The 25,342-nt window shown below is 34.5% G+C and overlaps 6 protein-coding genes across 10 annotated transcripts; 4 read left to right on the top strand and 2 right to left on the bottom strand.

The window, feature by feature from the left end:
- The first annotated feature begins 297 nt into the window (after positions 1–297).
- Positions 298–2,183, top strand: LOC120766873 (pachytene checkpoint protein 2 homolog). The gene is made up of 4 exons (XM_040092604.1): positions 298–411; positions 464–647; positions 872–1,078; positions 1,161–2,183. The coding sequence occupies exons 1-4, from the start codon at positions 350–352 to the stop codon at positions 1,980–1,982; spliced, it is 1,275 nt and encodes a 424-aa protein (XP_039948538.1). The 5' UTR covers positions 298–349; the 3' UTR covers positions 1,983–2,183.
- Positions 2,184–3,438: 1,255 nt separating this feature from the next.
- LOC120780408 (28S ribosomal protein S18a, mitochondrial) lies at positions 3,439–4,142 on the bottom strand. Its single transcript, XM_040112692.1, has 2 exons — positions 3,972–4,142; positions 3,439–3,880 (listed from the first exon to the last, which is right to left on the bottom strand). The coding sequence occupies exons 1-2, from the start codon at positions 4,075–4,077 to the stop codon at positions 3,510–3,512; spliced, it is 477 nt and encodes a 158-aa protein (XP_039968626.1). The 5' UTR covers positions 4,078–4,142; the 3' UTR covers positions 3,439–3,509.
- Positions 4,143–4,604: 462 nt separating this feature from the next.
- LOC120773680 (protein krasavietz) lies at positions 4,605–11,670 on the top strand. Of its 2 annotated transcripts, none has more exons than XM_040102713.1 (10): positions 4,605–4,744; positions 6,524–6,595; positions 6,670–6,846; positions 6,916–7,016; positions 7,700–7,838; positions 8,290–8,455; positions 9,734–9,977; positions 10,259–10,478; positions 10,551–10,673; positions 10,983–11,670. In XM_040102713.1, exons 2-10 carry the CDS (start codon positions 6,535–6,537, stop codon positions 11,027–11,029), a joined length of 1,278 nt encoding a protein of 425 aa, XP_039958647.1. In that variant the 5' UTR covers positions 4,605–4,744; positions 6,524–6,534; the 3' UTR covers positions 11,030–11,670. The 2 variants fall into 2 exon arrangements, with proteins under 2 accessions (XP_039958647.1, XP_039958655.1); XM_040102721.1 differs by lacking the exon at positions 4,605–4,744 and adding an exon at positions 5,442–5,878.
- Positions 11,671–13,433: 1,763 nt separating this feature from the next.
- Positions 13,434–15,130, top strand: LOC120770123 (S-adenosylmethionine mitochondrial carrier protein homolog). Its single transcript, XM_040097307.1, has 4 exons — positions 13,434–13,788; positions 13,847–14,113; positions 14,188–14,606; positions 14,794–15,130. Exons 1-4 carry the CDS (start codon positions 13,720–13,722, stop codon positions 14,918–14,920), a joined length of 882 nt encoding a protein of 293 aa, XP_039953241.1. The 5' UTR covers positions 13,434–13,719; the 3' UTR covers positions 14,921–15,130.
- LOC120770131 lies at positions 15,017–16,012 on the bottom strand. The gene is made up of 3 exons (XM_040097316.1): positions 15,695–16,012; positions 15,419–15,592; positions 15,017–15,330 (listed from the first exon to the last, which is right to left on the bottom strand). The coding sequence occupies exons 1-3, from the start codon at positions 15,923–15,925 to the stop codon at positions 15,292–15,294; spliced, it is 444 nt and encodes a 147-aa protein (XP_039953250.1). The 5' UTR covers positions 15,926–16,012; the 3' UTR covers positions 15,017–15,291.
- Positions 16,013–16,129: 117 nt separating this feature from the next.
- Positions 16,130–23,317, top strand: LOC120770101 (zinc finger protein 62 homolog). 4 transcript variants are annotated; one of them, XM_040097295.1, is made up of 4 exons: positions 16,130–16,854; positions 21,747–22,482; positions 22,562–22,769; positions 22,858–23,317. In XM_040097295.1, the coding sequence occupies exons 1-4, from the start codon at positions 16,266–16,268 to the stop codon at positions 22,858–22,860; spliced, it is 1,536 nt and encodes a 511-aa protein (XP_039953229.1). In that variant the 5' UTR covers positions 16,130–16,265; the 3' UTR covers positions 22,861–23,317. The 4 variants fall into 4 exon arrangements, with proteins under 4 accessions (XP_039953229.1, XP_039953221.1, XP_039953207.1 ...); XM_040097287.1 differs by having other exon boundaries at positions 22,562–22,889; XM_040097273.1 differs by lacking the exons at positions 21,747–22,482; positions 22,562–22,769; positions 22,858–23,317 and adding exons at positions 18,903–19,704; positions 19,786–20,436.
- Positions 23,318–25,342: the final 2,025 nt, after the last annotated feature.

The raw sequence follows: 25,342 nt of genomic DNA, 5'->3' as shown, positions 1-25,342 counted from the left end.
TCTGAAGAGATGTATGGAATTTGAAAGATTTCAATTTTGTTCGTACTTGCATACCTAGAATTTGGTATGCATACCTGCCTATACACGATGCGACGGTATGCAATACTTGACATGTTGCACAGACATTTCTGCAAGTGTACATATATCCTGCTTAACCAAATAATTTTTGAACTGTACCGAAATTATCTACAGTTTTTCTTTGAGCTGCTGTAATATGGCAACTATTTTTGCTATTTTTAAATTCTATTGTGAACAAAATATTTCTTTTAAGGCGTATAAGAAGCAGCACAAATACTAAATTTGTCTGCCGCATTTGCAAAATATTTAAAAAAAATTTTGAACGTCAAATATGAATTTGTTAAGTGCAAAACATAGTGTACATATAGAAATATGTCTTAAGCCAATTGAAAAGTAAGATTATGCGCTATAAATGTGTGAAGTTGTAACCAAAATATTTTTACAGCCGAATAGAGGCATTGGAAAAACTGCTTGATGCACCTGTGCGTGAGTACGTTGCTTTGGCGAAAGTGCCGCTGGGAGAGTCGCTAAAAATTGATGAGACAATTATTGCGAAAAATACCACGCTGGAAGATCTGAGATTGGTGGAGTCCATACTTGTGGAATGTGAGGCCAAACGCAATGGAGAGGTACAATAAAACTAAGTGTTTAATATACTTTGTAATAAAAGTATATATAACCATTAAGGAAGGCCTAAGTTCGGATGTAATCGAACATTTAATAATCTTGGAACTTGAAATAATCAAAGCCAGGGAAATACCTTAAGGTGCAAAAAGTCAACCAGAGGATCGGAATCCATGCAAATATATATGGATATATATAAAAAGTAACACACATTTTATTATCTTTGCAGTTACTCGCCGAAACGGATTTGCAAAATTTAATTTTGCATTTCTTCAGCCCACAAAGACGGGTAATGGAATTGGAGACATTTGATATTGAATCGGGTGATGGCGGCGATGGCGATGCAGTACCTGCATCCAGTCATTGGTTGTTACCCTCCAGCAGCTTTTTGCATATATGGGAGAATTTAATTTATGAAGAGGGTTTGAAAGAAAAGGTGTGTGTGTGTCTCTAGGCGCTACGTTTTTTTTCTAATTATTTTGCATACAATTTTATAATGTTAATTTTACACTTTGCAGCTGGTTAAGTTTGCACTTTCGGCATTAACATTCTCTCAACACAACGTAAATCCGCACATAATTTCCTGCAATCGCTTATTACTATTACACGGTCCTCCCGGTACGGGTAAGACCAGCTTATGTAAAGCTTTAGCACAAAAGCTAGCCATTCGTGTACGTCGCACTTATCGCCACACACACCTAATTGAAATCAATAGTCACAGTCTATTTTCGAAATGGTTTTCGGAAAGCGGCAAACTAGTAATGCGTCTTTTTGCGAAAATACGCGAAATAGTTGTGGATCCACATAATCTGGTATGTGTGCTAATCGATGAAGTAGAATCGATGGCATATGCACGTGACTGCATGTCTGGGCAGGAGCCAAAAGATGCGATGCGTGTGGTTAACGCCTTGCTAACACAGCTGGATACAATTAAAGAGCATCCAAATGTTTTGATATTAGCAACATCAAATTTAGCTGACACCATAGATTTGGCTTTTTTGGATCGTGCTGATATCAAACAGTATATTGGTTTGCCAAATGTCGCGGCCATAAAATGTATTTACGAAATGATGTTAGGGGAAATGATGCGTATTGGAATAATAAATGAACAATCATTAAAAGAGACTGATCGGCATGAAGGATTGTTAACGGCGTTGGCAGAGCGAAGCATTGGTTTAAGCGGACGCGCATTGCGTAAACTTCCATTTCTGGCACATGCAGTGCACACATCCAGCTCAGATTTTGATATGAATCGAAAGATTGAACTGAGTGATTTTTTGGATGCTATGTTAGCTGCACTTGAGCAGCATCATGAAGATCAGAAGCAAATAAAAACTTAAGTTAAATCATTATTTAAAAAAAAATCAGAGTTTCACGTATTTTGTGCATTATACATATGTACTATATATTTAATTTAAGTCATATTGTTTAAAAGAGTTGAATCTATATTTTTCTTATAATACATAGGAGAAAGGAGCTTTGAAATATGATCAATATTGGCAAGTTAAATGTTAAATTAAATCATCGTGTTGACATTGAAATTTTAAAGAATGAGTTTCATTACAATATATAAGTTGTGTTACACTTACCACTTAAAAAACTTCTAGCATTCAGTCAAAAATATATTTTGTTTGGAGAGAACTAAGTCATATTATCTGTGAACCACTTTTATATACACATGTTATAACGATAGCACTATAGCAAAAAACCGAAATTTTATGTCCATCATTGAGAATTATTAGCAACAATTTACGAACCCTACACTAAAAATTTAAGTCATTGCCTTAATTAGGATTTTTAAAGCGATATTTGCCGCACAAGTTAAGTTGTTTTGTACTTTTTTAAATGTTAACTGATGGCGTCAATATTTATATTACTTTTTTGTGTAATATTAAATTGTTGGATGCATATGAAGCGAATTTCCAACTTAACCTTAAAAACAAGGAAGCAAGCAATTTCAGCATAAAGTCCATACAACCAGCCTCAACACTTTCGGTATCTGTATAAACTTCATATGTTCAAAAACCAATTTACGTATGCATGACGAAGTCGTTAGGAATTAAACAAAAAAAATCCGGTGATATAGTTTATATAAGTTGGCAAATTGGAGTCCCGAAATCGTTACTTTACAATACTTAGCCAAACAATGGCGGGTTTTGCAATGCCATTACTAATTTAAAAGACTCCATCTTATATTCGGGCAAATTTTACTTTATGAGTTATCCATTTAGTTATAAATATTTTCGCGTCGATGGCTATATATGTACATATTACGAACATTGTTGCACTACACTTAAAACATTTAATTTCAATTAAAAAATGCTTACACTAAACTAATTTTTACCGATCAGATATTTCTACACGCGCGTACACGGAAAAGGAAAGAGGAAACTGAAAAAAATGGCGGTGAATAGTTTTTGGAAGGAAATGGCGGTGAAGTAAGAACCGCAATTAACTGTAAAATTCCAGTGTATGTCATTAAAAGACGAAAACGAATGTAATAAATATGCCGATAAAGAGCGAAATGAAACTAGCACTCTTTTAAATATATTATACAACTACATACGAAAAACGGTTCGGTAAATGACTTATACGAAATCATAAATTAAAGTAGTTCAAAATGAAAGCGTAATTTAATTAAAATGAATAACCTAAACCTTATTGAATCAATAGTGTTTCGTTCTTAAATCAATATTGAAGAATGCAGCTTATCAAAGCAAACAAACATTTAAGCACTTGCAAACTTTTTTATACATATGTACATATTTCATGCGTACATCCGAAATGAAACAATTATTTTCGTTTAACAAATTTTATATTAGGTAAATATGTAATTAATAACATTAAACTTTCATTTAAATCCAATTTCAGTATTTTATCGTCTCTTCAAGGTAATATTTATTAAACTTCCTCCAACCAAAACGTTTCTTTGGATCCTTTTTACTCCATGCCGGAGCTAAATTTGGCATCAAACCGGCCTTCTGAGCCATAGTTACTAATGTACCGATACGTTTCTGTTGCCTATGGCATAATCCTGTTATACGCCGTGGTAACATGCAACCATCAGAACGCACGTATTGAGACAGTATAAGCACATCTGTATGTTTGATATCTAGGCCTAATGTGCATTCCGGACAGAAACGCGTGCCGCATGCTTCATTCAGCATACGATCAGCACGCGGCGATGGAACTTGTGCAGCCTCTAAGATAAGTGCATTTTTCTCCACTTTTTCGTGAACTGCAAATAATTCAATGATTTAGTAATGCATTGTAAGGTTATGAAACAATAGCAGAGCGGCAAATGACAAATTTGTAATCTCCATACTAACTTTCTTTAACCAAAACAGTGGAAGTAGTTGTTATACTTCTGTTAATTTGTACGGAATTCCGACATATGGTTTGAGCGACACATCGTAATAAATTAGACATTTTCATATACAAATGTATTAATTTTTCTTTATTTACAAAAACAGATGATTGGGAAAGAAATTACCTACAGTATTATACAGTTCACAATTGTGAAACCATTCACAATAAATTTGTGAAATTGCTATAAATGAGCTCAAGCTACATTTGATATTTTTTTAATTGTATTCATTTATATAAAAACACCCAATAGCAAGGGTTAACGTTACAAACAATTTGTTATTTTATATATACCATGTGGAAATAATAGTTATTGAACACATCCTCTTGTAGTATGAAATAACCAATTGCACGTACAAAGCAATAGAACTACGCTTCCGAAGGCTTATATTAACGCATCTGAAATAAAATATCAAGATATTTTTTATGTTAAAATTGCTTCTTCAATATTTGATATGGCTAAATTAGACTTGGCAATCCTTTTGTATTTATGAAACAGTTCGCTAGGGCTAATTAAAGCATACTGCTATCTCTTTCATACAGCTGTCATTTAAAGCCAATTGCACCGAGTTTGTAATCGTCTTTTCCCGTACGCAGTCGAATCAAAACGTTACAAATTTTTTCGTGAATTTTTACTTCCCGTTCTGCATTAAACCAAAGTAGTGGTGTGTGTTAATAATCCAGGCAAAGTTTTAATACATTTCTCGGCCGAGCTAAATTTTTTTTTGTTTTAATCGTAAGTATTTATCAAGGAACTTTGTAAATAATAATTTTGTTTATTATGACTGCTGAATTACCATAAATGAAAGATAAAAATTTGGTATAGAATTACTCAACTGGTGATAAAGTGCGAGCTGATTCATCCAAGATGGACGTTTATTGCATTGTTCGAAATATCTGTATACCACAAAGAGTAGGCTAATTTGTTTATAAATGCATTTGAGAGGTTGAGTTATTAGTTATTAATAATATTATTTTAAGTAATTTGTCAAATGAGGTCGTTGTGGAGAGGTAGAAAATGGTGGGTCGTAGACAAGCTGGCGCAAAAGGTCACCACGTTTCGCTACCCACACAAACCTGTGCAATTCATATGCAACGTTGTAATACCGAAGTAAAAATGGCGGCCGTACCCGATGGCAATCGGTGCATTTTCGAAAGGGTGAAAGTAGCCATAAAATTGCAGGAAAATGTTAAATTTATTATGTGCGCTGATTTAAAAGTGTGATTAAGGACTTAAAGCCGTTTTCTCAATATTTGGTTAGCAGTCATCTGTCAGTTAAGTTCTGGTCAAAGTAACCAAAACTCCTTGTATTTCTTTTTAATAAATTGCTATGGCAACGCTGTAAAATGTCAGTCCAGATTGCCTTTGTGTTATCATCGTCTTTTCGCTTCATTCACTTCGTTAATACCGTTCGGCGATAGACGTGTGATTCTAACTTTTCGGCGCACATTTCGCCACATTAAAGTTTTTTTTTATACTTTTTTACACCATCTACGCATAGTATTTAAATTATATTTAATTTACTTTTAATATTTAAAGAAAGTAACTCATTGTGATAAAGCTAAAATAGGAATATTTAATTAAAGACTAGGAAATATAAAGAAATTTTGGGTGCGTGCGTGTCAATTTCGGTGAGTTAATAAAGAGACGGAAATAAAGAAGAATTGACGAGAAGAAGAGGAAAGAAAGCGGAGGTAGCAATAAGTAGAAGACCTTTGAAGTTGATTAGTGAACGAATCCGCTGGATTGAGATTTCTACAAGTTTCTAAAACGAACAAAGGAATTTATTATCTGGTAATTGCGTGAGGTGAAATATTAACGGAAGTTCGTCGAGCAGAAATTCGTTTTTTTTTACAACAGTTGATACCTGTAAGTTTATTAAAGAAAATAAGTATTTTAACAATTTGATCGTAAAGCAAATTCCTACTACCTGAAATTATTAAGCTGTTTAACCAAAATCTTATTTTTCAACAATTAGTAAACTTAAATGTTATGATCAAATTTGACATATTTAGTTATATTTGACCTTAATTAGTTTGGAGATTCCTCATTAATTAGCTTTATTAAACTCACTTTATACACGTTTTGAACAAAGCTAGTAGAACAAAGTGATCAGATTGTCAATTCATTAGAAAGTGAGGTTAAATGTACTTGCAAATGTCAGAAATCTAAACATTAGGTAGTAGATAATGACTATATATATATATATATATTATATGTATATATAACTACATATATATGAATATGTAAATATGTATTCATTAACGCTTTCACTTTTTATTTGAGACATGACATTTCCGTTTGACCATGTGGAAGTGTAATAATGGCGGCAAGCGAGTATTTGTAAAGTAACTAACATTGTCGAGGTCAAATGATTAATAAGGCAGTAATAAATAATCTGGTTGTGTTTAATATACAAATTTTATAGAATTTATTGTATTTATATTATGTTTATATTGTTTTTAGAATAAATAAATTACATTGCTAAATTGTTCATTTATCTTTATTTTGCAGCAATTTATTGTATGAGTCAAAAAATTGAAAGACCAGTACTATCAGGTCAGCGCATCAAGACCAGAAAAAGAGGTAAGACTTATCAAAACGCAAAATTGTAACATAACATTTTAAATAAAAAATATCCATTAATTTCGCTAACATAGATGAAAGAGAGAAATATGACCCAACGGGATTCCGTGATGCGGTCATTGCTGGTCTTGAAAAAACTGAAGGTGACTTGGAACAAATCTTTAAATATCTAGACAGCGCTGGTAACAAACTTGATTATCGTCGCTACGGCGAAGTACTATTTGATATATTAATAGCCGGTGGTCTCTTAGGTGTGTTAACTTTTTTGTTAATAAAAACACGTGTCCGTATACTCATTTCTTTTATTGCATTATTTTCAGTTCCGGGAGGATCAATCTCTCAGGATGGCGAGAAGCCCCGCACAACATATTGCATATTCGAAGCAAGCGAAGACATTGAGACGATGCGTAATCATGAGCAGGTAAGAATATGTGATTTTTTATGTTTTTCCAAAAAAAAAAAAAAAATGTTTTAGTTTGCATACAATTAGAGCCATTCGCCGACTGGCAATTATTTGATTGCTCCATGTTGCGGCGGAAGGTGTCGAATGTATGCTATAGTAAACGTAACATCTTTACTTGTCTTTGCTATGCGTCACAAAAGTGCAAAACGAAGATTTCTTATGTTGCGACAATATTCTTCTCAGAATTAATTAATTTTATTTATGAAACTTTGCATACAATTAGAGCCATTCGCTGACTAGCAATTATTTGATTGCTCCATGTTGCGGCGGAAGGTGTCGAATGTATGCTATAGTAAACGTAACATCTTTACTTGTCTTTGAATTGCGTCACAAAAGTGCAAAACGAAGATTTCTTATGTTGCGACAATATTCTTCTCAGAATTAATTAATTTTATTTATGAAACTTTGCATACAATTAGAGCCATTCGCCGACTAGCAATTATTTAATTGCTCCATGTTGCGGCGGAAGGTGTCGAATGTATGCTATAGTAAACGTAACATCTTTACTTGTCTTTGAATTGCGTCACAAAAGTGCAAATCGAAGATTTCTTATGTTGCGACAAATGCTGATTTTATTTTCAAAAATGTTATTATTTTTATTTTTCCTCTTACTAATATTTACTTTCTCTGTGTGGTTGCAGGTATTCGTCAAGCTCATGCGCCGATATAGGTTCTTGGAGAAGATGTTCGAAGAGGAAATGAAGAAGGTGTTAGTCTTCATTAAAGGCTTTACACCGAGTGAACGTACCAAACTTGCGCGTATGACAGCGCTCTGGTTAGGTTAGTACCACTTTTTTAATCTTTTTTTGTATTATTATTATTTTTTTTTTTTCTACCTGTTTCTATATTTTTGTTGCATTCCAACTATCCAAATTTGGTTTAAGCAGTTTGTACAGCACGTACCCAATGCGAGAGCTATTAAATAGTTGGAATAGTAAATATTTTTGGCGTACTGACTTTTGAATTAATCCGAAATGCAAAAGACACAAACCCAATAACAGAGAAATATTATTTTATAACGTTTTTTTTTATTATTATTTTTATTTGATATGTTTTTGGATTAATTTTTTGTATTATTATTTTTATTTTGATATTTTTTTGTATTCATTTTTTTATTATTATTATCTTTTTGGTACTATTTTTTATATTTCTTATTTACAATTTTTTTTTATCTTATTTATTGTTTAATTAACACTATTGTTGCTTACTTTTTTATTCTTTAATATTGCAGTTAATGGTTCTGTGCCCCCGAATGTGCTGTTGGTATTGAACAACGAGCATTTGATTAAAGATGGCATTGCTCTCGACTTCCTTATCGAGGTATTTGTCGCTTTCAAACAAGAGAAGGGCATTGCATATCTGGTTCAAGCACTTAAAAAGGGTGGACTTGAAAGCAAGTAAGTAAATTGTATTATATTTATATAATTACCTAACGTTTAAATAAACAAATTTTGAAATATTCCTTTTAAGTCCATGCATTTATTAGCACAAATATTTAAGCTCACATTCGCACACTTTTTTGCACAATGAATCTCGTGTACTCCCAACGTATTTTCATTGTCAAAGTGTGCAAGAGCAAAATAAAGCGATTGGGTGTCCAAACTTCTTGATTTCATAGAAAAATTGGCCAATAATCGCTTTAACAAAACAAAAAGTAATAATTTATATATATATATATATATATACTTTAATATTGGTATCATGCCGCAGACTTAGAGAATGGCTTTGATCGTTATATCAATTTCATTGTACAAGTTTGCAAGAGCAAATCAAAACGATTGGGTGTCCAAACTTCTTTTTTGCGATAGAAAAATTGGCCAATAATCGTTTTAACAATGCTCTCGGTTACAAAGGTGTTGTTTTACTATACGCTAATAAATAGAACACCTGCACACTTTGAGAATGGCTTTGACGCGAAGTAAAACTTTGTTATGTCAATTTCATTGTACAAGTGTGCAAGATCAATGTGTAGTAATTGGGTGTCCAAACTTCTTAAATACAATAGAAAAATTGGCCAATAATTACTTCGACAAGCGATAACAATAACAATCATTAAAGTGCTGCTTAGAATATGGAAAGTTTCAGGTTGAAATTAATACACTCAATTAATTTTATTAATTAACTTTCCGAGAACAAAATGTAAATTTCATTACATTCGCGATAACGCCACACGCGTGCTCGTGTTTCAATTTGATTTGCAACAATTTCTTTTTAAACCAGCAAAATTTTACAGTTATATACGCAAATAACATAATATACGCACCTTTGAGAAATGTGTTGACATTTTATACGTCAATATCATGGTATAAGTGTGCAAGAGCAATATAAAAGTGATTGGGTGTCCAAACTTCTTTTTTGTGATAGAAAAATTGGCCAATAATTACTCTTACACGCAACAAAACTCAATAAATTGTTAAATAATGGAAAGTTTCAGGTTGAAATTAATATACTGCATTAATTTTATTAATTAACTTTCCGAGAGAAAAATGTAAATTTCATTATATTCGCGATAACGCCACACGCGTGCTCGTGTTTCAATTTGATTTGCAACATTTTTTTTTTTTGAATCAGCTAATTGTAAAGTTATAAATTCACACATCGTCTAGATTCTAATTATTTAATTTTGTCATACAATTATATAATTATATTCCATTCTTATTTGCTTTTCCTTCCAGACTAATGGACTTTTTCCCACCAAACAAACGTACTGAAGAATATTTAAAACAAGTTTTTCTTGAAAAGGAATTAACTGAAATTATAAAATTACACAAAGCTCAGGCCAGTCAAGAGGCCAAGCGTGAACTGCAACAAACGCTAATCGATGATATACATGACGAGAAGGCACACTCAGAAATCACAGCCGATATTAAAGAATTCGCACTGCGTAATAACATTCCCGATCACGAGATTATAATCATTGTAAGTACAAAAACACAAAACATGAAAAAATGTTAACTTCGGTTAGTGGTCCGATATCTTTGGTTCCGACATGTGAGCAGCTTCTTGGATAGAAAAGAAAGACGTGTGCACATTTTCAGATCGTTATCTCAAAAACTGAGGGGCTAGTACACGTATATACAGACGAACGGACAGAGTGACAAGGCTAAATTAAATCAGCTAAATTAGCATTATTAATTGTTTTGTTTCGTACTTTTCAAGTAGTGTATGCTATTATAAAACGTTTGCATTGCATTTTACAGATTTGGTCGACTATAATGTCGCTCGGTGAATGGAACAAGAAGGAGGAGCTGGTCACCGATCAAGCAGTGCGCCACCTCAAAGCCTATTGTCCATTGTTGCAGGCTTTTGCCTCGACCGATCGCTCCGAGTTGGCTCTAATATTGAAGGTACAGGAATTCTGTTATGAAAATATGAACTTCATGAAAGCCTTCCAAAAGATCATATTACTATTCTACAAAAGTAAGTGATAATTTTTTCGTATTAATTTATGCAATTTATATTTATTATAATCTCAACATTTCCTTCTTTTAGCTGAAGTATTATCAGAGGAGAGCATACTCCGATGGTACAAAGATGCTCACTCCAGCAAAGGCAAAATGCACTTCCTCGAACAAATGCGCAAGTTTGTCGAATGGCTGCAATCCGCAGAAGAAGGTTAGTAAACAATTCGAAAAAATATGAAACAAAAAATTGTTAATATAAAAATTGCATTGCCGAAAATGAGTGTATTGAGTGTGAAATCAAACATCCATCTAATAAAAAATGCTAAAGCAACTATTGAAAGTTTCTGCTTGCCTAGAAATCTGCGTTTGCCTGGCAAAATATAGATTTATTAGGCCAATGAAGACTTTTACAAACTAAATTTTACTAATGTTAAAAAGAAAATTGAACAATATGACTATATTTTGCAAAATTTTTATTTGTCATTAATATATCAATATATTATCTTATATATTTCAACAGAATCTGAATCTGAAGATGAACAAAAGGCACAAAGTAATGGTGAATAACATAATGATGCTGGCATTTTAGATTGGTTAGGGGAGTAGAACACAACAACAAAGCCGATATTGTTGCATGAACATCGTTTATCCTTAGAATAATACTAGTTAAGCTGAAGATAGAAAAGTAAAGAAGCAATGCAACGCAACTACATCCACCAAGTCAACTGCTCCTAAAGCAAATACGTACGTTAGCGACGATGACATCAGTACTGGCAGATAACAAAATGAATTCATTATATATATTCTACCACATCTAACATCAAATATATATATATATATAGATACATACCTACATAACATAATATAAAATCGATCATATTTCTCACACCATAGCAAAAATGTTTACACAATTATGTTTGGAACATACAAAAAATGAAAACAAGCAATTAAAATATACCATATTATACATTAAAGAAAAAAACAAAAACAAAAACATTTCTATATAGAAGTTATATCCAGAGATTACTATAAATATTGAGAGAGCAACACACTGCAATATATATTTGAGCCTTTGTATGTAATGATGAAATCCAAACTCCAATAATTTTTCAAAACTCTAAACCCAAAAGAAGCGTAACATAAGCAATTGAATGAAAACACCAGTCAACAAATAAAATATGCAATTCGAACAAATTAAAAAGTAAAAATACACCATACAAAATATTCAGTGATATATTTTGGTGTAGAAAGCGTAAAATTGCTGGATGCACAACAACAAATGCGTGCGATTTTGCAATCGCATGTATTTGTGTGTGCGTGTAGCTTTTGATTCTATTTATACTCTTATGTATAATTGAACTTAATTGCCAAATGGTGTGTAGCAAACAATAGTGTAAAACAACAGGCCTAATGAAAGTTAACAAGTTGGGTATGATTAATATTTATTTTTTTGATATTTTTTTTTTTTTTGAAAGGCGTGGGTGTGTATGCGTATACAGCGCCCGACCAGCCAAAACACCTAAGCGAGTAATAAAATAACAAAAGAAAGGCCATCAAATTGCCAAATTTAGGGCAAGAAACAAAAAAGCAAAAGCGAAACAGCAAAAAAGTTGTAAAATATACGTATTAATAACTAAATATAACGGAATGCTATATATGTATGTGCAAAAAATAACCGAACAGAAAAAAAAAGAACAAATGAAATTAAATAATAGTTAATTAATATAACATTAAAAACGGAGAATAATGTGTTTTATCATAAAATAAAAAAATACCATACATATTCCAAATAAATAACAAAATAACGGTGTACAAGGAGAAATGTGACTTGGTTATTTTCCGCTATTTGCAGGTTACTTGATTATTTTTTGGTACCTGGAATCAGATTTTTGCAAGATCAATATGTTATACGTTCCATGTAATAATTATGTACCGACATCATGCTGAAGGTGTAATCCAGTGAACTATATCTATATAGTCTATATATGAAAATGGATTGAGCAGATGACCTCGTAAAGGTTACTTCGGTGTACTGTAGCTGTATAGTAGGCACTGTGTACCATTGCATTAAACATAAAACTGGCAAAAGATTAGCTCTTCATTGACGAGAAGGCGCTCATTTCTCAAACCGGACCACTATAGCATATACATATGTACATGCATGGCAACCATACAAACTGATCGGTCAAAGTCAAGTTCATATAAGCTAAACTTTTTTATTTGATAAAGTATCTTCATAAAATTTAGCAAAAATTATTGACCAATGGAAGCCTAATGTACATACATATGTATGTAAGTATATGAAAAATTTTCGGATCAGATCACTATCATACAAAATAAACGTTCAAAAAAAATTATTTTATTGAAACTTTTTTATTTTGCCTCTGTTCAGAGAAAGTTAACCTTATTTCTTTTTTGAATTACATCGCTTGCTCATTCCGTCGTACGGGTAGCCATAATCCGGAAATCATCAACTTGTTGCGCCTATGTAAAAACTTGCCACCTAAAATAAATATGCTTATTTTTTAAATTTCTACACACCTTTATGTCTTAAACACAATTGCGACGGGCAACGGATACGGCTGCCTAGTTCACGCTGTCAGAATTAGAACGCATTGACATGCAAGAAATGGCACATAATTGCGGCGTGAACGGAATTTTTGCCGGCGGCTATTTTTCCGGCGCCAAAATACAGTTTATTTCTATTTTCTCCGTCGGTTCAAAATGCCAATTTGACAAATTAAGGACGCGCGTCTACGTATTTACGAATTTATTTTGCAAAATTAAAGTGTAAATAATAAAAACATACTGACAAATTACTTATATTCTAGTTCTATTTTCCGTCTCGGCGGTTATAAATCAGCTGTTCACCACTCGCACCCGCTGACCCAAGGGAATTGACAGTCTGCAGTCGTGTAGTCGTACAGCTGTCTAAATAACTGTGTCCTTAAGAACGTGTGCATTTTAATATTTGACATATCGCTTGCAATCGCGCTCTATGGGTTCTGCACATAAGCTATTAAGCTTAAAAAACTCATATAACATATACACTCTGTACTGATAAGTCAGCAGCTGATAGCCATCTGATTAATGGGGGCATTACAACCGCAATAAAATTGTGCTAAGCAAACCGAAATCTAACAGGGTTTTTTTTATTACACAAACTCGGATTATCATATTCCATAATGCTATAAATAAAAGAGCATCTGAAATAAACCATCTGTAAAACTTGAAATCATTTGGCACGCAAATAAATTATGGACGCGAATGGCAGTAGTGCTGTGACGCAAAATCACACACCATACACTTTTCTGCACTCACTTGTGGTAAAGCCAAACACATTTTGAATATAAAATCAAATTTGATTTTGTTTTTCTCTCGAAGGCAGGTGGCGTTGCCGGTATTGTTGTGGATATTGCACTCTTCCCCATCGATACAATTAAAACACGCTTGCAGAGCGAATTGGGTTTCATACGTGCCGGTGGTTTTCGTGGTGTTTATAAAGGATTAGCTCCGGCTGCTGCTGGCAGCGCACCAACTGCAGCATTATTCTTTTGCAGTTATGATAGCTTTAAGCGATATTTAAGCTCGTCTACTGGTGCAATTAATTCTCCATATATACATATGGTGTCCGCTTCTTGTGCAGAAATTGTAAGTTGCAGGTGGTGAATGGTTATTACGGAAATTATAAATCAATGCATATATTTAAACTATTTAAATTACAGTTAGCATGTCTTATTCGTGTACCCATAGAAATCGCCAAACAACGACGACAAACGATTGGCAATACACAAAGAACAACTGCTTTACAAATACTATGGCGCGCCTACAAAACGGAGGGCTTACGTCGTGGCCTATATCGCGGCTATGGCACTACAGTGATGCGTGAAATACCATTTAGTTTAATACAATTTCCGCTTTGGGAATACTTTAAACTACATTGGACTGACGTCACTGGCATAGAGTCAACGCCATTCACTGTCGCATTATGTGGCGCTGTTGCGGGTGGCATTGCAGCCGGTTTAACTACACCACTTGATGTTGCCAAAACGCGTATCATGCTCGCGGAGCAAGGTACAGCGACGAAGAAGTTGAATGCCCGCATTGTGCTGACAACAGTTTATAGGGAAAGAGGTATCTCGGGGTAAGCACGAAGTACCAAATATGTATTCATAAATTTACCTTGTTTTGTTTCAATAATGTTCATTGGTATAAGTATACATGTGTTGCTTACTGATACGGTTATTTTAAAATAATCTGTTTTTTTTTTTTTTTTGTTTTCTTTATGATACATGTTGTTTCCATATTTAAAAGATCATTTGTTTTTGCAGAATCTTTGCAGGTTTTACTCCACGTGTGCTTTGGATAACTTTAGGCGGTGCATTTTTCTTTGGATTCTACGATCTAACCTTAAGACTTTTAGGTGCTGATACTGCATCGGATAAAGTAAATGCTTAGCATTTAAATGTATGTAGCTAAACTTCTGTCAGCCGGTATACTTTTTGTGTACCCGTAAAATATATGCATGCATAATTTACGTACTCAAACTCAAACTTTGATTAGTTATAAGACAATACATGTAACATTTATTTTTAATAAGTTTGTGGTTTGTTGATGAATTATTAAGACAAGATAATACATAGACTATTTTCAACATTCATACTTTAATAACGTTGTTTGAATTCGCGTATTTAGATGTGAAAACGGCAATTTCACCGCTTTACCGTTATAAATGCACTATTGTGTTAATGAGCGATTACAGAACGATGCATGCATTAAAGAAGACAAGCTGGCAGCTGCTTTAGGCCGTCCATTTCGCTGGCATTTTCTTAAGTGCAAATTCCTTTCCGCAGTGTGCTGTCGTAACTCTGAGAATGGAAAATATTGTTGTTCACATTCATTCATAGTAGTTATCTATAAATACTTCAACCGATTATATTTTTATATTTCACACACATTATCGATTTGCAGTTTTCCTTTCAGCAGGCATTCACTTGGATCGTCGAAGTCATAAGTGTCCCCACGCTCTAGTTGTGAATCGGAATCATCTTCGAATTTGTACCTATATTCACTTCTTCGACGAAAGTAAGTCTGTGCGAGACGTCGACGATTCCTTCCAATTAAGAATACCTGAGCATATTACATAAAAAAATTATAAGTAAAAATCGATGTAGAATATACATATGTTGAGTGTAGACTAAGATGCTGCATGGCCACAACTCATTTTCTTACCAGTGCTGATAAAGCTACTATAAATAAAAGAACTGCAAAGGGAATTAAAATAAAATGTTCACTATCATCTTGTTCAATATCCGTATCCGTTGGAGTTGCATCTGTGATATTGTTTATTGTTGTTGTTGTTGTTGTTACTGCTGATGCAGGTGTCGTTTGTTGCAGAGTGAAATTAATATTTTGTTCCACTGCGTACTTTGTTGTCGCATATGATGTGGAGAATTGAATCATTTCAAATGTTGTAACGTTTGCAAATATTAATTACGTTAAATTATCAAAAGAAATTGTAAATATAATACTATCAGTGGTTGGAATGCACTCGTAATTTATTTATTTACATTTATTGAATGACAACTACTGCAGTAGACAACGCATGGTTGCTTTTGGAAGAAAAACATGTGTAATATGGCAACGCCAAATGAATCACGCCAATCATTGGAAAACTATCACTGAACGAGTGTCTGAAATAATTCCGTGGTGTTTTCTTGCACAAAAATCATAATAAATATTTCATATTTAAAAAACAGCACATTTAAAGAAAGAAATAGAACGTATATTGCTATCAGAAGATATGCAATCCGACGAAGGTGCAATTTCTTCGTCCATAGCGTCATTGGACTATGTTGATCTATCAGATTACTGTCGTCTATGTCTGCAAATACCGGAAGAGTCGCAATTGCTAGATTTACAACTTATTTATGATGAAGAGGAACAGCTTAGTTATTATGACTGCTTTATCATATGTACACAAATTGATTTGCACGCTGGTGGCATTTATGCACCACACCAGCTATGCAAATCTTGTGGTTTGGAATTGCAGGTGGCATATGATTTCCATAAAAAAGTGCAAGAATCCAAAAAGTTCTTAAATCAATTTCAAAAATCACATATTACTGATGGAGAAATATTGAACACAACATTGACAAAAGATGATACATCGCAGGTAACAGATCTAGTAATTGAAGAAGTGGTTCACAAAACAAGTGACGAGACACAACTGCCAGTCCCAATACAATTAGAAAATGAGTCAACAGAAAATGAAGTTGTCACTACGGAAGAGGAAAATGTAGAACAGTTGGATGCGAATATAGAATATGAAGAGCTGGAAGAGCACATAGAAATGGAAGAGTATCCAACGGTTGAGGAATTGATTGATGATGGTATGTTATTGTTACAAATATAAACATTTATTTATAATATTATATATATATTTTATTTTTTGTATGTAGTAAATTAAGCACAGTTACATGTTTAAATTAACGTTACTATAAGATGTTTTTTCCTTACGGCCATAAAAACAAATTTGATAATTAATATTTTACAGCCTTTTTATAAGGTGGAGTTTTATAATACATATTTACAAATACAGATATACATATATTATGTATGTGCTTATATGCAAAAAACTTTAAAATTTTAATTCGAAAGTATTTGTAACGTTTCCTCAATTGTTTATTGAATGAATTTCAAGCTTAATCAGTTAAAATTTTAAAGTTATTTCAATTTAATTTTAAAATAAAATTCTCCATTTAATTTGTATAATTCATTTAATAAACAGATGCGGGAACAGTACAAATAAGAATCAATGACGAAGAGTATTTGATACAAGAACTGAATGATAGTAATACTGAAACATTAGTCAAGCCACTGCATGAAACCCAAGATTTACCTAAAACAAGCCGCAACAAATCAAGAAATAAAAGCAAAGGCAGACTTAGAAATAATGCCGAAAATGTTTCAAAATTTCAATATAGTAGTGCTGAAAGCGATGCCGAATCAACAAATAATGAAACAAATATGACAGAAAGCACTGCAGAGCAATGCCGAAAGGATAAAACTTCTGTAACAGCGACTAAAACTGATCAGAACGATGTAGTTATTTCGAAAAAAGGCGACATTCAACCACGACGTCGTTTCAGTGGTAAATTTACCTGTGATTATTGTCAGAAAGTTTTTAAAAACCGTTCTCGTATGCTAACGCATCGTCGTTCACATGAACTAGATCGTCCGAAATACGTATGCGAAGAGTGTGGTCGTTTGTATGCCACAAAGCAAGCTAAGGACGTACATGTGCGTTCCTTCCATAATAGAACAGGACTTAAGTGTCCAATTTGTGATAAAGTTTTCGTAATAAACAAGTTACTTGAAGTGCATATGCGCTATCATACCGGTGATTTTCCATATGTTTGTGATATATGCGGGCAGAAGTTTGCACAAATGTGTCATTTGAACACGCATAAGAATGTTAAACACAACAGTGTGCGCTTCTCCTGTTTACATCCTGGCTGCGGTAAATATTTCACCTCATCTGCTTCGCTGCGTAATCACGAGTATTCGCACGGCACAATGCCATTCGAATGCTCATATTGCAAAGGTGGCTATCCGGCTAAGGCAAAGTAAGTTTACAAATTTTCTTTATTGTGTTAAAAAACTTGATTGTGCCAACTACGTTTTCCTTTTATTATAGGTTAAAAGTGCACATACGGCAAAAACATGGCATCGAGGTGACTCTTGAACAAATGGAGGAAATGCGTAAATTTCACGTGATGCGTTCGAAATTGAATTTAGTTAAGATTTCATAAATAGTATTATTAATAGAAACGTAAAAGTAATATTTATAAAAATTATTATTTATATTTGTAAGCATAAATAAATGTTTTGACATGAAATATTTCAACTTTTCTGAAAGATTAAAAAAATACCGAGCGAAAACTTTTATAGTTGTACGAAAATTAATTGAATAAAATTTTTATACCCAGAATAGGGTATTTTAAGTTTGCCACTGACTGTCACTCAGTAGGAAACGACGTGACCCTATATAATATAAACGATCAACATGACAAACTGACTCGATTTAGTTATGCTCGTCTGTCTTTATTTAATATATATTGTAATGTATCAAAATATTATTTTTGTATAGAAAACTTTTATTTCACAAGCTATAAATTTCGCGAAAATTATTCTTCAAGCCAGCTGTCATACAAACTGATTGATCGAAATCCAACTTTTGTATGGAAAACTGTTTTATATTATTATATTAGCAATTTTTCTCTTAAACTGGTGGCACCAATTATATTTTACCTAAATATTGTATTAAGCTTTTCAGACAACCATTTAATACTTATTCGGTTACAAATGCTTAATTACATTAAGCTTATTCAAACAATCTACTAACTTGTTAATGTGCACTTTATAAAATACCTTCTAGACAATGAAAAGGAGCAACGCACGGCTGCAATTAAACTTGAAGAGGACGCTCACATTTCTTCAACAGATATTTCCACCGATGAATCGGTATCGGGGCATTATTTAACTGTTGCAAATACAGACATTCCACCCGTCCTTATAAACTTGCCGCCACCATCTGATACTGATGATATTAATTTAGAAGAATATCTCTTTGAAAATCCCGCTTCCTCTGAAGAAATAAGAAGTGAACCGCTGCGTCAAGAAGTGAAGACCTCAACAAAATCCAAAAGTTCGTCCGGCAAACGTGGCCGAGTGCCACTCATACCTGGTGGTCCACCGTTTCAATGCGAATATTGTGATCATAAAAGTCCAACACGTTCGCTTTTAGCATCACATCGACATCGTAAGCATCGTTTTAATAAGCCACCCAATAAATGTGCAGAGTGTGGCAAGGAGTTTGCAACCAAACAACAATTGGAGCGTCATCAACAGCGTGTTAGTTGTCAGTCCTATCCACTCTTCAAGTGTGAATTTTGCGAGAAAACATGTATCGGTCGTGCCAACTATAATATACATTTACGTTTCCATAAAAAAGTCTATCCATATGTGTGTCATATCTGCGCCAAGCCATTTATGATGGCACAACATCTAAATAATCATGTGAAAACGAAACACGAAGGCCAACGCTTTATCTGTGAGGAAGCGAATTGTGGCAAAATGTTTCAAACGGCACATGCGCTTAAAAACCATGCTTACACACATGTCGATCAGTTGCCCTATCGCTGTGACTACTGTCAACAAGATTTTGCTACCAAGGGCAGGTGAGTGGCGTTGGCCAAATGGCTTACATATTAATTTTAATGAGCTGGACATTAGCAATTGAAATAATGATTACTTTTTAGGCTTCGCTGGCACATAAGCAGAACACACGGTATAGAGCATACGTTGGATGAGCTAGATTGCATGCTGGTAGCCAAAGAGCTTAAACTAAAGGCGAAATTGCGGCCAGCATTGACGCCTGAACCCATCCAACAATGTGAGGAGGTCGATGCGGCCGACTTGGAAGGCTAGTGAATGCTGAAGTTTTGTCTTCCATTTTCATAGCTTTTGGTGATAACCAAATATAATTAATAAGCAGATATGAACTAAAATTTATTTTGTTTTTAAAATATATATTATATACATGAGAGGCATGCAAGCAAGACAACACGAAATAAACTTAAAAGCCGAAATTAACCTCAATAATTAATAAATATAAATAATTATTCCACTTATAATCTCAATAATTAATTGAACATTATAGTAGTTGACTTTTTTTTAATATGTTGGAGATGGAGATGGGGATTCTTTGAAAGTTTGTGTACATATATGTATGTATATGTATATTAGTACATATCATCACCTAAAATGCAAAACAATATAACACCACTTTATCGGATGATTTAAGTGATGTTTTATACATATACTATATATGTACATATATAAAACAGTGATATATTAATTACCTTTCACAATTATGAACTTTATAGTTTCTTTCCATAGAATTTAACGAAAAATAGACAAATTTATTTTTTAAGTATAAATTGTATTCCAAGTTTTTCCCTGTATTTAATATTTATTGTTTTCCAATTTATAAAAATAAAAATATAATGTTAATATGTGAAATAGTATTATTATTATTTTTTTGTTAACTTCGATGATAATTTTTTTTTGTTGTATTTACGATGTCCTGCCTTTCGTTCTGTTGTTGGAAATAAATGCTGATATAATAGATATGAGTGATGAGCGTTGTTATAAGAACATTATATTTATATTTTAATTTATTTATGCAAATATTATTCTGATATCGCATTGCTGGGGTTTTGAACGCAGCCTAAGCATAAAGTTTTTCTGTTTTTTTTTTGGGGTATTATTATTATTTGAATTCAGCAAACGGTAGATCTAATTGTTCTACAAAATTAAAGCAACCAAAATGAGAAAAAAAAATTGAATTCGGCTGTACCAAAACTGTCACACCCTTCACAATGCATTTCTTATAGCATTAAAGGGTATAAAAAGATATTTTTCTTGATTTCTTGATAGTAGTCCGATCTGAACAATTTTTTCGTAGATTGTACCATTGCCTTGGAAAATAATCCGTGATAAATTTTGCAGACATCTTGTCAAATAAAAAAAGTTTTCCATACAAAGACTGGATTTTGATCGTTCAGTTTATATGGGCGCTGTATGCTATAGTAGTCCGATCTGAAAAATTTTTTGGGAGAAATTTCAAGGGCCTTCGAAAATAATCCGTACCAAATTTCGTGCAGATATCTTTTAAAATAGAAAAGTTTTCCATACAAAGACTGGATTTGTATCGTGCAGTTTGTATGGCAGCTTTATGTTATAGGGATTCGATTTGAACAATTTCTTCATAGATTGTACCATTGTCTTGGAAAATAATCCGTGCTAAATTTCGTACAGATATCTTGTCAAATAAAAAACTTTTCCATACAAAGTTTGGGTTTAGACCGTTCGCTATATATGGCTGCTATATGCTATAGTAGTCCGATATCGGCGGGTCCGACAGTTGAGCAGCTTCTTAGAGAGAAAAGAACGTGTGCAAAATTTCTGATCAATATTTCAAGAACGCAGGGACTAGTTTCCGTATATACAGTCAGACGGATGGGGTTAAATCGACACAGCCAACTCTCGGCTCCCCTTTGATCATTTACAATTGTATTATCATTTTATTGAAATGGCATACATTTGAAACCGTTATACGCTTTATTGAAGTACTATTTCATATACATAAATATAAATTGTTCACATTGATTAAACAAAATAATACTCTTATATTTGAATATTTATTTCAATATTTTAGCGCAAACGGAATATGTTTACACTGAAGAATATGACTCGGAACCTCAAGAGGTCATATCCACTTCTAACACATTTTTGGACACAACCAACTGCTTTACCGGAGTGACGACGAAAATCGCTACGACCGAAGCTTCAATTCCACTATACACCAGTGAAATTACAAGCGTTGATCCGCTCAACACTGCGCTTCCAACTGTAGACACATCGGTACCACCAATAAAAATAATACCAACGCAACGAACGAGCCACTACAACTGCGATCACTGCAAGAAGTCATTCCCGAGTCGCAGTAAAATGTTATGGCATCGACGCATGCACGAACCGGATCGGCCACGTTTCAATTGTCCCTTTGAGAGCTGCGATCGCATCTATTTATCACGTCAATCCTGTGAGCTGCACTACAAGCAGACGCATTGCTCACCCGATGACTACCACCCACTGGAATGTACGCTATGTCACAAAACATTTGCCATACCACAAACACTGGAGATACATATGCGTTATCATACGCGTGATTTCCCCTACGAATGCGCACATTGCGAACGAAGTTTTGCCCAAAAGGGGCATTTAACGTCGCATCTGCTAGTTATGCACAATAATTTGCGATATATTTGTCCGGTTGAGGGATGTGGCAAGGTCTTCAAAAACACGATATCATTACGGAATCATAGTTTTTCGCATACGGGTATGCCATTCCGCTGCGCCTACTGCGATCGTGGGTATCCGCAAAAGTCAAAGTAAATATTTTCGCAACTACATAAATACATATTTATTAATTTTGTAATTTTCTTTCAATTGTTTTACATTTATTTGCAGGCTTAAGGTGCACCTGAAACTGAAACATGAGGTTGTCATGTCCATTGAGGAACTGGAATCAATGCGCAAGTTCAAAAGTTTTCGCACACGCCATTCATTTGTTAAATTGGAAGCGACACAAAGCGTTGGCGCAAACTCCGAAGCAGCGGAGGCCAGCTTACACAGCAGCTCTATGAATGAATATTTTGTAGATGTTGTGGAAGAAGAAGTATGTTAAAGTGTATGCATTACATAGAAAGACTGATCAAAGCACTGTCGATGGAAAATAACCAGTAAATATACTATTATGTTTACAGTGAAGGAGACAGGGTGGAGATCGGAAAGAATTTCTGCTGGGCACGGAGTTGACAGGCGGAGTCGGTGCTCTGCAACAATTTTTTACAGATTTTTCTCTTCAACTATTCACTGCAATCATCTCTTTCCTTTTCTCTGCGGCCTTACCTGTATATTTATAAGTAAATACGATATAAAAACAACAATTCTGCGAGCTTTTGAAATCCGAAACCAATTATATACCACGCCATTTGTATATTTCAGTCGAGTTGAAACCCAAAGGGCGTCTTAAATTTATGGTAGAAAATATTTTTTTTGTTGTATTGAATATAATTTCGAAGTAAAAGTGTTCTAAGTATTATTTTTAGGTGATTTATGTAATAAAAGTTATATACATAAATGAATATACTATACATAAACATGTAGGCACAAATTTTCAAAGTGCTAAAATATGAATAAAAGTGGACAATAACTTTGCTTTAAGTGAACAATTTTCGTAAAATAATATGGTCTGCAGCTAATAATTATTTTTGAGTCGCTAAAAGCCTTTCTTCTTCTTTATTGGCGTAGACCCTGCCTACGTGGTCATAGCCGTGTTTATAACAGCCCGCCAGTCGTTATTCCTTTTCGCTGCTTAGCGCCAATTGGAGATTTCAAGCGAAGCCAGGTCCTTTTTCAACGGAGTGGAGGTGTTCCTCTTCCTCTGCTTTCACCGGCAGGTACTGCGTCGAATACTTTCTGAGCTGGAGTGTTTTCGTTCATTCGGCGACATGGTTTAGCCAGAGCATCCGCTGAACTATGTCAATGTCACCGTCTCTCGTTCTATCGAATGCCATATTCGCCGTGGCCAATGCGCAAAGGACCATAATAAGGGAGGAGTTTACTTCTCAAGACCTGTTAGCAAGAGTTATTCTGCGTTGGATTTCGCGGCTGACATTGTTGTTGCTGTTTCCAAGATAGACGAAATTATCTACAACTGCGAAGTTATGACTGTCAACGGGGACATGGGAGTCAAGTCGTGAATGTAACGACTGTTTGTTTGATGGCAGGAGATATTTGGTCTTGCCGTCGTTCACTACCAAACTCATTTGCTTCGCTTCTTTGTCCAACCTGGAGAAAACAGAACTAACGGCGCGGCTGTTATGGCCAATTATATCATGGTTCTTTCCGAGATTTGGCGCATGGTGAATCTCGTTGATTGTAGGCTCTCTCCTCTCTCAGAAAACAGGAGTGCAAGTCGAGTAGAAAATCGACGTCGAACCTTTCTTGGCTTGACGTGCGTTTTTTGCTGCACAGAGGCGGGTGCATATCTTTGTTGTAACAAAATACTGGTCCGAGCCAATGCTAAGATCTCTCAGCGTACTCACGTCTAAAACACTGGAGACATGTCTTCCCTCTATTACAACATGATCGATATGGTTGGTGGCTTTTCGATCCGGAGACAGCCAAGTAGTAGTGGTGAATTTTCCTATGCGGGAATTTAGTACAACAGATAACCATATTTCGGGGAAGTCGATCAGCCTCGACCCAATTTACCGACTATTGTGCCAAGGATACATTCTTTGCTCACGCTGGCGTTAAGCACGATATTGACATCGTGGCGGGGACAGTTCTCATAGGCGCGCTCCAAGCGCTCATAGCTGGCATCTTTGGTTACATCGTCCTTTTCTTCCGTCAGTGATATGTTGAAGAACTTCGCTTTGATGCGGATTGTGGATCGACGTATATCCACCGTGGTGAATGCCAGTACTCGGCGACCGAGTCTCTTTCCTACCACGAATCCCACACCGAATTTGCACTTTTTTATATTGCCACTGTAGTAAATGTCACAAGGACCTACTCGTCTCAGTCCTTGTCCCGTCCATCGCTCTTCTTGGACGACGGTGATGTCAGCCTTGATTTTTACGAGGATATCAACCAGCTGGGCAGTGGCACCTTCCCAATTAAGGAACCGGACATTCAAGGTACATGCCCTTAAGTAATAGTCCTTATTACGTTTGCTGTGGTCGTCATCAAAAGGGGAGTTTCTCTTCCGAAGCTGTTCATACCTTTTTATTGTGGGCGTTTTTTTACGTAGCGGGTCCCAAACTTAGCACACAAGCCTAAGGAGGGATGGTTCGCCTTCTCACTTTAGATCGCCTTTAAACGGATGTACTTTGGCTACCAAAAGACCGGAAGTCGTGAGCAGCCTGAGCTATATGTAAAAGAATTGTTTCTGACCTTTAAAATGAACACATACCCTTGATATGAATATTATCTGAAGAAGTTTGGTCAAGTTGAAATGTTACTGTTGGCTATAGCAAGCTTGCAGCTACCGCCTGAAGGATGGGATATCTTCTAAAGCGCTCAATGAATCGATCTAAAAAATACAGTAGCTGGAAAAAATTAGGAGTTTTGTGCTTTCTTAAATTCAGCACATCCTATCCAATTGACAGCAAAAGGAAGCTAATAATGGCTTAATTACTGGTCCGAGCCAATGCTAGGATATCGTTTTTATGTTTTTTGCCA

This window comes from Bactrocera tryoni, chromosome 1, assembly GCF_016617805.1.
Source record: "Bactrocera tryoni isolate S06 chromosome 1, CSIRO_BtryS06_freeze2, whole genome shotgun sequence".
Lineage (NCBI taxonomy): Eukaryota > Metazoa > Arthropoda > Insecta > Diptera > Tephritidae > Bactrocera > Bactrocera tryoni.
The sequence above is the reverse complement of the archived record's forward strand: the minus strand, read 5'-3'. Positions and strand labels throughout refer to the sequence as shown.

What these genes read in the sequence shown, in the direction of transcription:
- LOC120773680 (XM_040102713.1), top strand. Translation starts at nt 6,535, where the DNA reads ATGAGTCAAAAAATTGAAAGACCAGTACTATCAGGTCAGCGCATCAAG. An exon ending in CATCAAGACCAGAAAAAGAG is followed by an intron (nt 6,596 to 6,669) that starts GTAAGACTTATC and finishes TCGCTAACATAG; the next exon opens with ATGAAAGAGAGAAATATGAC. An exon ending in TATGACAGCGCTCTGGTTAG is followed by an intron (nt 7,839 to 8,289) that starts GTTAGTACCACT and finishes TTAATATTGCAG; the next exon opens with TTAATGGTTCTGTGCCCCCG.
- LOC120770131 (XM_040097316.1), bottom strand. Translation starts at nt 15,925, where the DNA reads ATGATTCAATTCTCCACATCATATGCGACAACAAAGTACGCAGTGGAA. An exon ending in TAGTAGCTTTATCAGCACTG is followed by an intron (nt 15,593 to 15,694) that starts GTAAGAAAATGA and finishes TAATATGCTCAG; the next exon opens with GTATTCTTAATTGGAAGGAA. An exon ending in GAAAACTGCAAATCGATAAT is followed by an intron (nt 15,331 to 15,418) that starts GTGTGTGAAATA and finishes TTCCATTCTCAG; the next exon opens with AGTTACGACAGCACACTGCG.
- LOC120770123 (XM_040097307.1), top strand. Translation starts at nt 13,720, where the DNA reads ATGGACGCGAATGGCAGTAGTGCTGTGACGCAAAATCACACACCATAC. An exon ending in CTTTTCTGCACTCACTTGTG is followed by an intron (nt 13,789 to 13,846) that starts GTAAAGCCAAAC and finishes TTTCTCTCGAAG; the next exon opens with GCAGGTGGCGTTGCCGGTAT. An exon ending in CCGCTTCTTGTGCAGAAATT is followed by an intron (nt 14,114 to 14,187) that starts GTAAGTTGCAGG and finishes TTTAAATTACAG; the next exon opens with TTAGCATGTCTTATTCGTGT.
- LOC120770101 (XM_040097273.1), top strand. Translation starts at nt 16,266, where the DNA reads ATGCAATCCGACGAAGGTGCAATTTCTTCGTCCATAGCGTCATTGGAC. An exon ending in TGAGGAATTGATTGATGATG is followed by an intron (nt 16,855 to 18,902) that starts GTATGTTATTGT and finishes AATACCTTCTAG; the next exon opens with ACAATGAAAAGGAGCAACGC. An exon ending in GATTTTGCTACCAAGGGCAG is followed by an intron (nt 19,705 to 19,785) that starts GTGAGTGGCGTT and finishes ATTACTTTTTAG; the next exon opens with GCTTCGCTGGCACATAAGCA.
- LOC120780408 (XM_040112692.1), bottom strand. Translation starts at nt 4,077, where the DNA reads ATGAAAATGTCTAATTTATTACGATGTGTCGCTCAAACCATATGTCGG. An exon ending in CACTGTTTTGGTTAAAGAAA is followed by an intron (nt 3,881 to 3,971) that starts GTTAGTATGGAG and finishes AATTATTTGCAG; the next exon opens with TTCACGAAAAAGTGGAGAAA.
- LOC120766873 (XM_040092604.1), top strand. Translation starts at nt 350, where the DNA reads ATGAATTTGTTAAGTGCAAAACATAGTGTACATATAGAAATATGTCTT. An exon ending in TGTCTTAAGCCAATTGAAAA is followed by an intron (nt 412 to 463) that starts GTAAGATTATGC and finishes ATATTTTTACAG; the next exon opens with CCGAATAGAGGCATTGGAAA. An exon ending in AGGCCAAACGCAATGGAGAG is followed by an intron (nt 648 to 871) that starts GTACAATAAAAC and finishes TTATCTTTGCAG; the next exon opens with TTACTCGCCGAAACGGATTT.